Source organism: Gnatocerus cornutus, chromosome 5 (assembly GCF_029298725.1).
Source record: "Gnatocerus cornutus isolate USDA-ARS CGAHR chromosome 5, icGnaCorn1.1, whole genome shotgun sequence".
NCBI lineage: Eukaryota > Metazoa > Arthropoda > Insecta > Coleoptera > Tenebrionidae > Gnatocerus > Gnatocerus cornutus.
In genome coordinates, this window is record NC_142237.1 from 19342170 (window position 1) to 19357349 (window position 15180).

The following is a 15180-nucleotide window of genomic DNA, read 5'->3' on the forward strand; positions in this document are numbered from 1 at the left end:
TGTGCTGACGTCTTGCAGAGGTCTAAATTGGTGGTAAATTCAGATAAACTATCACTACTAAAGCGTATTACCACATCCGTCATTTGCAAACGATAACTCTCTGATAAAGTTTCACTGTTGCCCGGCGCTTCTGCACATTCTTGTTGCTTTCCCAATTGGTTTCTTATTTGATTCCAACTCAGGTGTGTCCTGACGTAGGTATACAGATAATTGTCAGAGACAACAAAGTTAATTAGTGCATAACACGATAATAAGCAAATAAACGAGACCCATCCCTTGGCGACTCTGAGTTATCGATGGCATTGCCATTTCATTCATCAGTCAATACAGTGCTTCCTTTTAGTTAGGCAGCCAACAGAAGTGAACAAGTCTACTTTAGTCGCCGTGGGCAGCGTCAGTGTGATAGGTGCTCGTGAACAAACCGTGTGCGTTAAGCGTGTTCCAATATTGCATAAATTAAAGGAAGATAGAATAAATAAATGGCTGCTAAAGAAAGCGAAAATGGTACAAAAGGGTTCGAATTTCGCGTTTACCAGCATCAGACAAAATGGGAAGCCTTTCAAACGGCTATTTATAATCCCTCAACCAAAGAGTTTCTTGGAAGGACCGGAAAGAACTGGGGTAACTTGTTTTTGAGTTTTTCCTCGATTATTGGAGCGGCTTGAAAGTGATACTGTTGGGATTTTGTAATGAAACCTCATTAGGAATCTTTTTTCGCGTTGGCTCCGATTCCAAAATTGCGCGGTTTTTCCCCCAAATTAATCCACGATAAACGTGATCAATATGGCACTTTTATGATATATTTTATTTATCAAAAACATTGCGTAATGACCGTATTATTTAATGGGTGTTTCCAAGATCTATTCTTTTTATAATCCAATCACAAGTTGAATTTTCTCTGATCGTTTCTATAATTTTTATTTTGTTTTATTATTTCGGTGTTTAAGTACGAATTACGTAATAGATCAATTTTTATAACAAAGTGCCAGGTGGTAAAAAGTGTTTATTGACATTGTCCTGTTTACTTTTAGGGTCGTAGTTAGGGAAATTTTCACTATATTGTGTTGTCAATAATTTAGGTCAGTTAAAAGGGGTGGTAATTGAATAATTAATTTTGTTGATTTTTTGTAGGCAATCAATTTTGTTTCCTGTCTTCACTGGACGAAATGAATGTTTCTCGTTACATTTGTAGCTTCTGTGAATTGTTGTGAATCATGGCCAAACAAGCAAAAGCTAAAATATTAGGTAGTAATTTTACTCAGAACTAGCTATAAAGAAATTGTCAGTGGACACTTTTTTCTGATTTTAACACAAAAGAAAAACTTTGAAAAACTATAAAATTGCTCTACAATTTTTTGTGGCAGTCAATTAATAACTGGAAAGTAGTAATCAGCCCCAATTTCATGGCTTTTACATGAAAACTACCAGAGCTACACAAAGTTCAATGAAAAATATTGAAAATTGTTTGTGGCTTGTAAAAATTTGAATTTTTAATATTTGTCTCCATTGTTCTAAAATTTTAGAAGTTGAGTCAATTAGAAAGTGAAATCTACACCATTTCCAAGTGTATTTCAGAAAGGATCAAGTTAATATCAGAAAATATCAATTGTAATTCTGATTAGTAAATTGTATTTGTAATTTTGTAATTGTAATTTAATAATGATGCCGTCTGCAGGGTTTTAATGACTCTTTTTCAAAAATCTGTCAAATAAACAAATTTCAAATTGATTTACATACTTACAATCAGCATAAAATCTTAAATAATCTTAAAAAGTACAGATTTTTCTATAGTTAGAATAGAAAATTGGTGAAAATTTTTGGACAGTTCTAAAAATTAAAATTCGTAAAATTTGTCTTTACTGCTTTAAAATTTTTAAATTTTGTACTATTATTTTGCATTGTAAGAGCAATAAGTCCAAACGAAAATATTGGATTTTTTTGCCTTCTAAAAATAATTTTTTTTAAAGTTTGTCTCCATGGCTCTAAAACTTTGAAATTTAGAATAGCAATTAGCCAAAAGTAGTAGTTTCTTCAAATTTCATCGGTTTTATATCGAAATTACCAGAGTTATATAAAGTTCAATATTGGACATTTTTTATACCTTGTAAAAACGAGAATTTCTAAGATTCGTCTTCATTGTTTTAAATTTTGAAATTATTCAATAATTAGTAAGTGAAAACTAGTAAATTTCCTAAATTTCATCACGTTGATATTAAAACTACCAAAATTACAGGTTCGAATAGAAAATTAGTGAAAATTTCTGGACTGTTAAAATTAAAATTTGTAAAATTTATCTTAACTGCTTTAAAATTTTGAAATTTTGGATAATCATTTTGCATTATAAGAGCAATAATTTCTCTAAATTTCATGGTTGTAGTTTCAAACTTACCAGAGTTACACAACGTTCAACAGAAAATATTGTGCGTTCTATAAATAAAAATTTTTAAAATTCTCCACTGCTCTAAAACTTAGTAAACTTAATTTTGAGTAGTCAATTAGACGGCCAAAAGTAGTAGTCACTTCAATTTTCATCGCTCTGGCATCGAAACTAAAAAAAATTCAGGTTCAAATAGAAAACGTTCAAAATTTTAAATGAAAATTTCTAAAATTTGACTCTTCTGGTTTAAAATTTTTAAATTACGGACAGTTATTTTGCAGGATAAGAATAATAATCTCCCAAAATTTTATGGGCGTAGCTTCAAAACTACAAGGGCTACAAGGTTCAATAGAACATTGGAAATTTTTTGTGGGTTCTAAAAATGAGAATTTCTAAAATGTATTCCAGCAGGTCTAAAATTTTAAAATTTGGGACAGTCAGTTCGCAGGATAAGAAGAACGATTCTTCCAAAAATCGAAGTAGAATTATCTTAATTTAAAAAAGAGTCGTAATTTTACACTTTCTGTTTAAAAAAAATTGATCTGTAGAAGAAATTGAGAAACTTCTTCATCAGCAAATTTTTTGAATAGCTACAACCTCATAAAATGCAAGAGGTTATACTATTGCAACAAATTTTTCTTTCATTTCACATAATCCGAACTTTTTCCCATAGAAAATAAACAAATCGTTCCATCCTTGAACTGTAATTATAATAATCAGCCCCTTTTCATGTAGAATTCTAGTTCTTTGTAATTATAATTATAACAATTTCTATTTTATCTACCTTCCACCTCGTTCTAAGTTCCACCTTGTTTAGGTCGATGACACCTCAAAGAAGCGTACGCCCGCTGGCGTTGGTTCAAAGTTTCTTCCGATTTTTATTAAACTAATGACAAAGCTCTGGTTTTTCTGCAGTTCTCAGCGTATTTCATAGTGAAATGCGATCACCACAGTTGGTGTTAACTGTTCTTTTATTGTGCATATCAATGCCCGACTTTATAATAAAAAGCCTGGATAAATAATCCGTCACAGAAATGAGTTGTTTTACAAACATGTCTGCATGGTCAATGCGTTTTTAATTGTAATAACAAGGAAGTTGCTATAAAGAATAATTAAAAAACAGCGCTTCATCGCCGGATGCGGAAGTTTGGCCACAATTTCCACCGGGGAATAGCAAAATTGAGTTTTTTCGGACACTGCTAGAAGCATTGCTAATAAATAAAGATTCGCCCAAAGTAAGGATTCAAAAATTGCCCCTCCCAAGTGTTCGCAAAACAGATGTGGATATTACGACCCAATTCTATAAATAACATTAACATATTATTAGAGCATGCATAACGTTTCCGATCCGAATTTTAAGCAGTTTATTCGTTATTTATCGCTGGATTATCTGATCAATTTTGCAACTTTTTATCACAGATTTTTTTTTTAATTTCGTCGAGAATCAATGAAGTTACAGGTAATAAACTTCGGTAATTAAGTCGTGTGGGGTAAATCTCATCGATCGTTAGTTTCATTTCCAAATAAAGTAAATAACCGTGTTGACTATAAACATTATGACATTATATCGAACTAGATCAGAAGACAGCGAGGGATCTCGAGTACATTCTACCCCAAGCTAAAAATACGGGGTTCGACGTAAGCAGGTATTATTAATTCGGTTTGCACTAGTTTCATTCGGAATTTTCTGGGCATTCTGTAAACCTTTTCAGTTTTACGTATCTAATCGAATCTTTAAACGCCGAGGGACATTAAAAGTATTACAAACAATTAGCATGGAGACGCGAATCATAGATAAATTATAATTACACATGACGTGACAGCGGGGTTGTGGAAAATTTGGGTCGGAATGACCACTCCCAGGATTGAGGGTGTAGAAATTATTTTCATGCTCATTATTTTGTATTTAGCTCCGAGTTCATTCTGTTTTAATAACAATCCAATGTTAATTGCTAATCAGTCGATAATGATTTACAGTAATTTTCGAAAAAGATGTATTACTGGTTGCCTACGCGATTAAAAGTCGCACCCTCGAACCAATGGGGTTTATTCAATGCCGCGCCAACTTTGAAAATCCTTGACCTGGAGCGTCGATTAACACCTTAATCTCGTCGCTCTTCAAATCCCGAAATAAAACACTTCTAATTTCAATCCCACCCATCGCGTTAAGTAAACTGGAAAATTCCCAAAAGCAACATCCATCATGACTCAGCCACAAACAACTCTCTGTCTTATTCAAATATTTTTTCTAGGTCAGCTCCTCATATTCTACTCGATTTTCTACATAGTCTTAGCCGCTTTGTTTGCGATTTGTATGCAAGGTTTGTTAGCGACGTTGGATGACCGGGTACCTCGATGGACTTTAGAAAGAAGTTTAATAGGGACCAATCCAGGTCTCGGTTTCAGACCGATTTCGAACCGAACAGAGGAAGGCTCGTTGATTTGGTACGATCGCAAGAACCAAACAACAGTGGAAAAGTGGGTGAAACTTGTTGACCAGTTCTTAGCACGTAACGTGAGTTATTGATGCCTCTATAAAAAATTCACGTGTTTTTTTAGCGTACTTGGGCGAACAGAATGGGAAAAATTTCGAGAAATGCGACTTTGATAAGAGACCTAAAGATAAAAACGTTTGCGAGGTGAATATTCAAGAGTTTATGGACTGCTCTAGAAGTAACTCGTACGGATTCAACAGTTCCTCGCCTTGTGTTTTCCTTAAACTAAACAAAGTAAGTGACTAGAGAAACGTTTCTTCGTATTATTAAAGTGTTGCAGATCTACGGTTGGGAGCCCGAGTACTTCGACAACTCCACAGAAGAAATGAAGCAATATAGTCAGGATTTTGCAGACATTGTGGACAGAGTAAGTGAACTTGAGTTTAAAACGCCACTTATGGTCAATCTTCAGGAAACCAAGCAGTTCGTTTGGGTGAGCTGCCAGGGAGAGAAGACCGTGGACAGGGAGAACGTTCAAGACTTCAAGTACTTCCCCAAGCAGGGATTTCCCGCGTACTATTTTCCTTATACCAACGCTAAAAACTACCTCAGCCCTCTCGTGGCCGTGCAGATCATGAACCCCAAACGTAAGGACTGTTTTAAAAGTTTCAACTCTTATTTGTTGTTGCAGCGAACGTCATCGTGAGCATAGAATGCAGAGCTTGGGCTAAAAACATAAGATACCGAGGAAGCGACCTACTAAGAGAAGGCTCCGTTCATTTTGAAGTCCTAATAGATTAGTCTTTGCTAATTTTCTATTCTTCTTAGGCACGGTACTTACTCGTTTATGTTTGTTCTTTTTTTATTTTACGTTTTTAAACTGCGTTCACCGCGTATTAGGTACAAAGAGTACTTAACTTATTTTAGCTTTTAGAAGTGGTAGCCTAAGATAGAGTCATTGCTTTGAAATTGGTGTGATAATGTTGTTTTCCAGAGTGCGTGGAAGTAAGTTGTATTTTCTATAATAACAAAGCGTTTTATCATTCGAATTTTACGTTCTATTGTCTCTGTTATTGTTTTTAATTGTGCCTTAATAAGTTTGTTTTTTTTAATTTGTTTTTATATAGTAGTACTGCGACATTTCCACGTGGCCTTTTGGACAGATGTCCTCAAATTTTACTGTAAGCATGTGTATTGAAAGTGTTATTTTTAGAAAAATAAATTGTTCAGAGTGCATTTCATGTTTCATGTGATTTTACAGCAAGAAGTAGTATTTTCATTTGTGTTGCCACTGAAATAATTGGTAGTGAAATAACCGTTTTTACTCGTTATTTGTCTGTTTTTAAGTGTTTTGACTTGTTTACAATTTGTTTGTTTTTTCATTCGAATTTAATGGATTCGATAAAATCAAGGCCAGAGATGCAGCCAATAATCCACATACGAATCGACCTTGTTTGTTTCGTGCAAGGAATATCAATTTTTAACAGTTTCCACCCGCCTCTTCCATTTTCACTTATCAGCGTTAATTTCCCACGTTTCTTTTTTTAGTGTTAGCTTTAGAAGAATAGCTGTGGAAATAGGCCAAATACCGATTTTTCTTGCAGGAACAAGTTTCGTATCCTTTACCTATAGTATCACAGTGAAAAAATTAAACTGAAGAAGTGCAATAAACCCGAAAGGCAAAAGCCCAAGAACAGAGTATTGCAGAGTTTTCGCGCTGGGGTGTGTTCATAAAGTGAGACGTCTGTTGGAGCTTATTTTTTTGAGTAAACTTAAGTTATGTTAAGTTATACATCAGTGTACTCAGAATTTTTCGCAGATTCCAAATCAAAATTTTGGAAAGCTGATTTTCATTTTTTCTCACTTTTTGTAATTTTTAAAGTTAAATATCTCGGAAATTATTTGAGATATTGAGATGCGGTTTGCACCATTCTTTTTCTCGGCTCATTTTACCTTAGAAAATGTTCTCAAAAGCCCAAAATTCGGTAGTCGATTTTTCGCGAAAAAAAATTCTGACTCAAACGCTGAAAATTTTTCATTTTTTTAATTTTTGGCCATAACTCGTAAACTATTTGTTCGATAGTTCTCAAATTTGGCCAGTAGATAGATTCTGAGCTCCTCTTTGACTGATGTATAATTCAATGCTATTAAACGTCGTTTTCATTTTGAAAACATTGATTGAAAATCACCCTAAAATGACGTTTTCAAAACAGTTTTTGGGCAATGCCTCGTTTATTTATTAAGCAAACTTAACAAATTTGGGTCTCATTTTACGCAGAATGTCACGCTGAATCCAAAAACATGAGAATTTTTTGTCAACAAATAACTGAGTTATGGCCGTTTGAAATTTTGGGTTTTTCGTTAGATGGTCAAATTTTCGAAGGTTTGAAACAATTCATGTTTGATATCTCGGAAACTATTCCAGATATTGGAATGCGGTTTGCGCCATTGTTTTTCTCGCGATTTTTTACATTAGAAATAGTTTTTAGATTTTCCAATAGTCGAAAGTTGCAAATTTTCGCAAAAATTCATGACTAAAACTATACCAAATTTCTCATATCGATATCTCGCTTATTTTTAGAGTAACGTTGAGTTATTATACATCAGTGGACGCAGAATTTTACGCAGATTCCAAATCTGGGATTTAAATTCAGATCCGACGACAAATAACTGAGTTATGGCCGATCAAAGTTTCGGATAGTTGATTTTCGTTTTTTCTTATTTTTCCCAATATTCAAAGTTAAATATCTCGGAAACTATTAGAGATATTGAGATGCGGTTTGCGCCATCGTTTTTCTCGGCTCATTTTACGTTAGAAAAAGTGCTTAATAGTCCAAAATTCGATAGTCGATTTTTCGCGAAAAAAAATTGCGACTCAAACGATGAAAATTTTTCATTTTTTTTTATTTTTGGCCATAACTCGCAAACTATTTGTCCTATAGATCTCAAATTTGGCCAGTAGATAGATTTTGAGCTCCTCTTTCGACTGATATATAATTCAATGCTATTAAACGTCATTTTCATTTTGAAAACATTGATTGAAAATCACCCTAAAATGATGTTTTCAACACAGTTTATGGCCAATACCTCGTTTAATTATTAAGCAAACTCAACAAATTTGGGTCTCATTTTACGCAGAATTTCACGCTGAATCCAAAAATATGATAATTTTTTAAAATTTGTCAATAAATAACGGAGTTATGGCCGTTTGAAATTTTGGGTTGACGCCAGAAGGTCAAATTTTCGAAGGTTCGAAACAATTCATGCTCGATATCTCGGAAACTATTTCAGATATTGGAATGCGGTTTGCAGCATCGTTTTTTTCGCGATTTTTTACATAAGAAATCGTTTTTAGATTTTCCAAAAGTCGAAATTTGCAAATTTTCGCGAAAATTCATGACTAAAACTATGGCCAAACTTCTCATATCGATATCTCGCTTATTTTTTAGAGTAAACTTGAGTTATTATACATCAGTGAACGCAGAATTTTACGCAGATTCCAAATCTGGGAATTAAATTCAGATCCGACAACAAATAACTGAGTTATGGCCGATCAAAGTTTCGGATAGTTGATTTTCGTTTTTTCTCATTTTTCCCAATATTCAAAGTTAAATATCTCGGAAACTATTAGAGATATTGAGATGCGGTTTGCGCCATCGTTTTTCTCGGCTCATTTTACGTTAGAAAAAGTGTTTAAAAGTCCAAAATTCGATAGTCGATTTTTCGCGAAAAAAAATTGCGACTCAAACGATGAAAATTTTTCATTTTTTTTAATTTTTGGCCATAACTCGCAAACTATTTGTCCTATAGATCTCAAATTTGGCCAGTAGATAGATTTTCAGTTCCTCTTTCGACTGATATATAATTCAATGCTATTAAACGTCATTTTCATTTTGAAAACATTGATTGAAAATCACCCTAAAATGATGTTTTCAAAACAGTTTTTGGCCAATACCTCGTTTATTTATTAAGCAAACTCAACAAATTTGGTCTCATTTTACGCAGAATTTCACGCTGAATCCAAAAATATGATAATTTTTTAAAATTTGTCAATAAATAACCGAGTTATGGCCCTTTGAAATTTTGGGTTGTCGCCAGATAGCCAAATTTTTGAAGGTTCCAAACAATTCATGCTCGATATTTCGAAAACTATTTGAGATATTGGAATGCGGTTTGCGGCATCGTTTTTCTCGCGATTTTTTACATAAGAAATAGTTTTTAGATTTTCCAAAAGTCGAAATTTGCAAGTTTTCGCGAAAATTCATGACTAAAACTATGGCCAAACTTCTCATATCGATATCTCGCTTATTTTTTAGAGTAAATTTGAGCTATTATACATCAGTGGACGCAGAATTTTACGCAGATTCCAAATCTGGGATTTAAATTCGGATCCGACAACAAATAACTGAGTTATGGCCGATCAAAGTTTCGGATAGTTGATTTTCATTTTTTCTCATTTTTCCTTATTTTCAAAGTTAAATATCTCGGAAACTATTAGAGATATTGAGATGCGGTTTGCACCATCGTTTTTCTCGGCTCATTTTACGTTAGAAAAAGTGTTTAAAAGTCCAAAATTCGATAGTCGATTTTTCGCGAAAAAAAATTGTGACTCAACCGATGAAAATTTTTCATTTTTTTTAATTTTTGGCCATAACTCGCAAACTATTTGTCCTATAGATCTCAATTTTGGCCAGTAGATAGATTTTAAGCTCCTCTTTCGACTGATATATAATTCAATGCTATTAAACGTCATTTTCATTTTGAAAACATTGATTGAAAATCACCCTAAAATGATGTTTTCAAAACAGTTTTTGGCCAATACCTCGTTTATTTATTAAGCAAACTCAACAAATTTGGTCTCATTTTACGCAGAATTTCACGCTGAATCCAAAAATATGATATTTTTTTAAAATTTTTCAATAAATAACCGAGTTATGGCCGTTTGAAATTTTGGGTTGTCGCCAGAGGGTCAAATTTTCGAAGGTTCGAAACAATTCATGCTCGATATCTCGGAAACTATTCCAGATATTGGAATGCGGTTTGTGGCATCGTTTTTCTCGCGATTTTTTACATAAGAAATAGTTTTTAGATTTTCCAAAAGTCGAAATTTGCAAATTTTCGCGAAAATTCATGACTAAAACTATGGCCAAATTTCTCATATCGATATCTCGCTTATTTTTTAGAGTAAATTTGAGTTATTATACATCAGTGGACGCAGAATTTTACGCAGATTCCAAATCTGGGATTTAAATTCAGATCCGACGACAAATAACTGAGTTATGGCCGATCAAAGTTTCGGATAGTTGATTTTCGTTTTTTCTCATTTTTCCCAATATTCAAAGTTAAATATCTCGGAAACTATTAGAGATATTGAGATGCGGTTTGCGCCATCGTTTTTCTCGGCTCATTTTACGTAGAAAAAGTGTTTAAAAGTCCAAAATTCGATAGTCGATTTTTCGCGAAAAAAAATTGCGACTCAAACGATGAAAATTTTTCATTTTTTTTAATTTTTGGCCATAACTCGCAAACTATTTGTCCTATAGATCTCAATTTTGGCCAGTAGATAGATTTTAAGCTCCTCTTTCGACTGATATATAATTCAATGCTATTAAACGTCATTTTCATTTTGAAAACATTCATTGAAAATCACCCTAAAATGATGTTTTCAAAACAGTTTTTGGCCAATACCTCGTTTATTTATTAAGCAAACTCAACAAATTTGGTCTCATTTTACGCAGAATTTCACGCTGAATCCAAAAATATGATATTTTTTTAAAATTTGTCAATAAATAACCGAGTTATGGCCGTTTGAAATTTTGGGTTGTCGCCAGAGGGTCAAATTTTCGAAGGTTCGAAACAATTCATGCTCGATATCTCGGAAACTATTCCAGATATTGGAATGCGGTTTGTGGCATCGTTTTTCTCGCGATTTTTTACATAAGAAATAGTTTTTAGATTTTCCAAAAGTCGAAATTTGCAAATTTTCGCGAAAATTCATGACTAAAACTATGGCCAAATTTCTCATATCGATATCTCGCTTATTTTTTAGAGTAAATTTGAGTTATTATACATCAGTGGACGCAGAATTTTACGCAGATTCCAAATCTGGGATTTAAATTCAGATCCGACGACAAATAACTGAGTTATGGCCGATCAAAGTTTCGGATAGTTGATTTTCATTTTTACTCATTTTTCCCAATATTCAAAGTTAAGTATCTCGGAAACTATTAGAGATATTGAGATGCGGTTTGCGCCATCGTTTTTCTCGGCTCATTTAACGTTAGAAAAAGTGCTTAAAAGTCCAAAATTCGATAGTCGATTTTTCGCGAAAAAAAATTGCGACTCAAACGATGAAAATTTTTCATTTTTTTTAATTTTTGGCCATAACTCGCAAACTATTTGTCCTATAGATCTCAAATTTGGCCAGTAGATAGATTTTCAGTTCCTCTTTCGACTGATATATAATTCAATGCTATTAAACGTCATTTTCATTTTGAAAACATTCATTGAAAATCACCCTAAAATGATGTTTTCAAAACAGTTTTTGGCCAATACCTCGTTTATTTATTAAGCAAACGCAACAAATTTGGTCTCGTTTTACGCAGAATTTCACGCTGAATCCAAAAATATGATAATTTTTTATAATTTGTCAATAAATAACCGAGTTATGGCCGTTTGAAATTTTGGGTTGTCGCCAGATGGCCAAATTTTTGAAGGTTCCAAACAATTCATGCTCGATATCTCGAAAACTATTTGAGATATTGGAATGCGGTTTGCGGCATCGTTTTTCTCGCGATTTTTTACATAAGAAATAGTTTTTAGATTTTCCAAAAGTCGAAATTTGCAAATTTTCGCGAAAATTCATGACTAAAACTATGGCCAAACTTCTCATATCGATATCTCGCTTATTTTTTAGAGTAACTTTGAGTTATTATACATCAGTGGACGCAGAATTTTACGCAGATTCCAAATCTGGGATTTAAATTCAGATCCGACGACAAATAACTGAGTTATGGCCGATCAAAGTTTCGGATAGTTGATTTTCGTTTTTTCTCATTTTTCCCAATATTCAAAGTTAAATATCTCGGAAACTATTAGAGATATTGAGATGCGGTTTGCGCCATCGTTTTTCTCGGCTCATTTTACGTTAGAAAAAGTGTTTAAAAGTCCAAAATTCGATAGTCGATTTTTCGCGAAAAAAAATTGCGACTCAAACGATGAAAATTTTTCATTTTTTTTAATTTTTGGCCATAACTCGCAAACTATTTGTCCTATAGATCTCAATTTTGGCCAGTAGATAGATTTTAAGCTGCTCTTTCGACTGATATATAATTCAATGCTATTAAACGTCATTTTCATTTTGAAAACATTGATTGAAAATCACCCTAAAATGATGTTTTCAAAACAGTTTATGGCCAATGCCTCGTTTATTTATTAAGCAAACTCAACAAATTTGGTCTCATTTTACGCAGAATTTCACGCTAAATCCAGAAATATGATATTTTTTTAAAATTTGTCAATAAATAACCGAGTTATGGCCGTTTGAAATTTTGGGTTGTCGCCAGATGGCCAAATTTTTGAAGGTTCTAAACAATTCATGCTCGATATCTCGGAAACTATTCCAGATATTGGAATGCGGTTTGTGGCATCGTTTTTCTCGCGATTTTTTACATAAGAAATAGTTTTTAGATTTTCCAATAGTCGAAGTTTGCAAATTTTCGCAGAAATTCATGCCTAAAACTATGGCCAAACTTCTCATATCGATATCTCGCTTATTTTTTAGAGTAAACTTGAGTTATTATACACCAGTGTACGCAGAATTTTACGCAGATTTCAAATCTGGGATTTAAATTCAGATTCGACTGCAAATAACCGAGTTATGGCCGATCAAAATTTCGGATAGTTGATTTTCATTTTTTCTCATTTTTCCCAATATTCAAAGTTAAATATCTCGGAAACTATTAGAGATATTGAGATGCGGTTTGCGCCATCGTTTTTCTCGGCTCATTTTACGTTAGAAAAAGTGCTTGAAAGTCCAAAATTCGATAGTCGATTTTTCGCGAAAAAAAATTGCGACTCAAACGATGAAAATTTTTCATTTTTTTTATTTTTGGCCATAACTCGCAAACTATTTGTCCTATAGATCTCAATTTTGGCCAGTAGATAGATTTTAAGCTGCTCTTTCGACTGATATATAATTCAATGCTATTAAACGTCATTTTCATTTTGAAAACATTGATTGAAAATCACCCTAAAATGATGTTTTCAAAACAGTTTATGGCCAATGCCTCGTTTATTTATTAAGCAAACTCAACAAATTTGGTCTCATTTTACGCAGAATTTCACGCTGAATCCAAAAATATGGTAATTTTTTAAAATTTGTCAATAAATAACCGAGTTATGGCCGTTTGAAATTTTGGGTTGTCGCCAGAGGGTCAAATTTTCGAAGGTTCGAAACAATTCATGCTCGATATCTCGGAAACTATTCCAGATATTGGAATGCGGTTTGTGGCATCGTTTTTCTCGCGATTTTTTACATAAGAAATCGTTTTTAGATTTTCCAAAAGTCGAAATTTGCAAATTTTCGCGAAAATTTATGACTAAAACTATGGCCAAACTTCTTATATCGATATCTCGCTTATTTTTTAGAGTAAATTTGAGCTATTATACATCAGTGGACGCAGAATTTTACGCAGATTTCAAATCTGGGATTTAAATTCAGATCCGACGACAAATAACTGAGTTATGGCCGATCAAAGTTTCGGATAGTTGATTTTCGTTTTTTCTCATTTTTCCCAATATTCAAAGTTAAATATCTCGGAAACTATTAAAGATATTGAGATGCGGTTTGCGCCATCGTTTTTCTCGGCTCATTTTACGTTAGAAATAGTGCTTAAAAGTCCAAAATTCGATAGTCGATTTTTCGCGAAAAAAAATTGCGACTCAAACGATGAAAATTTTTCATTTTTTTTTATTTTTGGCCATAACTCGCAAACTATGTGTCCTATAGATCTCAAATTTGGCCAGTAGATAGATTTTCAGTTCCTCTTTCGACTGATTTATAATTCAATGCTATTAAACGTCATTTTCATTTTGAAAACATTGATTGAAAATCACCCTAAAATGATGTTTTCAAAACAGTTTTTGACCAATACCTCGTTTATTTATTAAGCAAACGCAACAAATTTGGTCTCATTTTACGCAGAATTTCACGCTGAATCCAAAAATATGATAATTTTTTAAAATTTGTCAATAAATAACCGAGTTATGGTCGTTTGAAATTTTGGGTTGTCGCCAGATGGCCAAATTTTTGAAGGTTCCAAACAATTCATGCTCGATATCTCGAAAACTATTTGAGATATTGGAATGCGGTTTGCGGCATCGTTTTTCTCGCGATTTTTTACATAAGAAATAGTTTTTAGATTTTCCAATAGTCGAAAGTTGCAAATTTTCGCAAAAATTCATGCCTAAAACTATGGCCAAACTTCTCATACCGATATCTCGCTTATGAGTAAACTTGAGTTATTATACACCAGTGTACGCAGAGTTTTACGCAGATTTCAAATCTGGGATTTAAGTTCAGATACGACTGCAAATAACCGAGTTATGGCCGATCAAAGTTTCGGATAGTTGATTTTCATTTTTCCTCATTTTTTCTAATTTGTCCGATCGATCTGTGGCTACGATGGCATCTGCATAGTGTTTAAATTTGGATAAAATTAAAGGTTAACGTATGATTTCGTCTTTTTTACATTGTAAGTTGTAAATATTAATAATAAAATCAACTCTTCGAAAAAGTTGCGTTTTTTTTTTAAATATTGCGCTTTCTTCCCACGTCGGTAATACAGTTGCCAATATGATTGTGCCGGTAAACAAGAAAGTAACCAAGCTTGTCATACCGGCCGAGTTTTCAGCGAAAATTACGAAAACTAGTTCGGGTCGCAAGTTTGTGAGTTTAATGTGGTGTGGTTCTGGAATTTGTAGTAAAATTCCGCAAAATAACAATTCAGAGGTAAGCTGTTTTTGTTTTATTCATATTTTTTGTGATGGCTTCTGTTTTGATGTTACCGCTAAAAATTCAGTTTTTTCCTGAACAAAAGCTGCTAATTGCTTTCTGGAGTTGTTTTTTCACTATATTACGTTTATTGGGTTCATTTTCTGGCAATTATAAAGAATCTTGTTTCCGGCTTACCGTTAAATTAAAAAATTGCTAGGAGGCTGTGACAAAAATCAAGTACCGACTTGTTTCCGAAAGCGTCTCGTGTCTCGTGAGATTTGTTTGTGATTTAGCGGTGTATGTTATCAGAATTCACGTGAAAGGTGCTCGTAATTAAAAACTAGAGGTAATTGGCTTTCGTTTAATGTACA

The 15180-nt window shown here is 33.2% G+C and overlaps 1 protein-coding gene across 2 annotated transcripts; it reads left to right on the plus strand.

The window, feature by feature from the left end:
• Positions 1-393: 393 nt before the first annotated feature.
• On the plus strand, positions 394-6048 carry nrv1 (nervana 1). Of its 2 annotated transcripts, XM_088036755.1 has the most exons (6): positions 394-621; positions 4630-4887; positions 4937-5106; positions 5153-5239; positions 5285-5459; positions 5504-6048. In XM_088036755.1, the coding sequence occupies exons 1-6, from the start codon at positions 480-482 to the stop codon at positions 5611-5613; spliced, it is 942 nt and encodes a 313-aa protein (XP_087892881.1). In that variant the 5' UTR covers positions 394-479; the 3' UTR covers positions 5614-6048. The 2 variants fall into 2 exon arrangements, with proteins under 2 accessions (XP_087892881.1, XP_087892880.1); XM_088036754.1 differs by having other exon boundaries at positions 5153-5459.
• Positions 6049-15180: the final 9132 nt, after the last annotated feature.

Bases quoted from the DNA above. Each gene is read 5' to 3' on its own strand.
- nrv1 (XM_088036754.1), top strand. From the start codon at position 480: ATGGCTGCTAAAGAAAGCGAAAATGGTACAAAAGGGTTCGAATTTCGC. The intron at 4,888-4,936 runs GTAACGTGAGTT...GTGTTTTTTTAG, and splicing joins TGTTGACCAGTTCTTAGCAC to CGTACTTGGGCGAACAGAAT. The intron at 5,460-5,503 runs GTAAGGACTGTT...TTGTTGTTGCAG, and splicing joins GCAGATCATGAACCCCAAAC to CGAACGTCATCGTGAGCATA.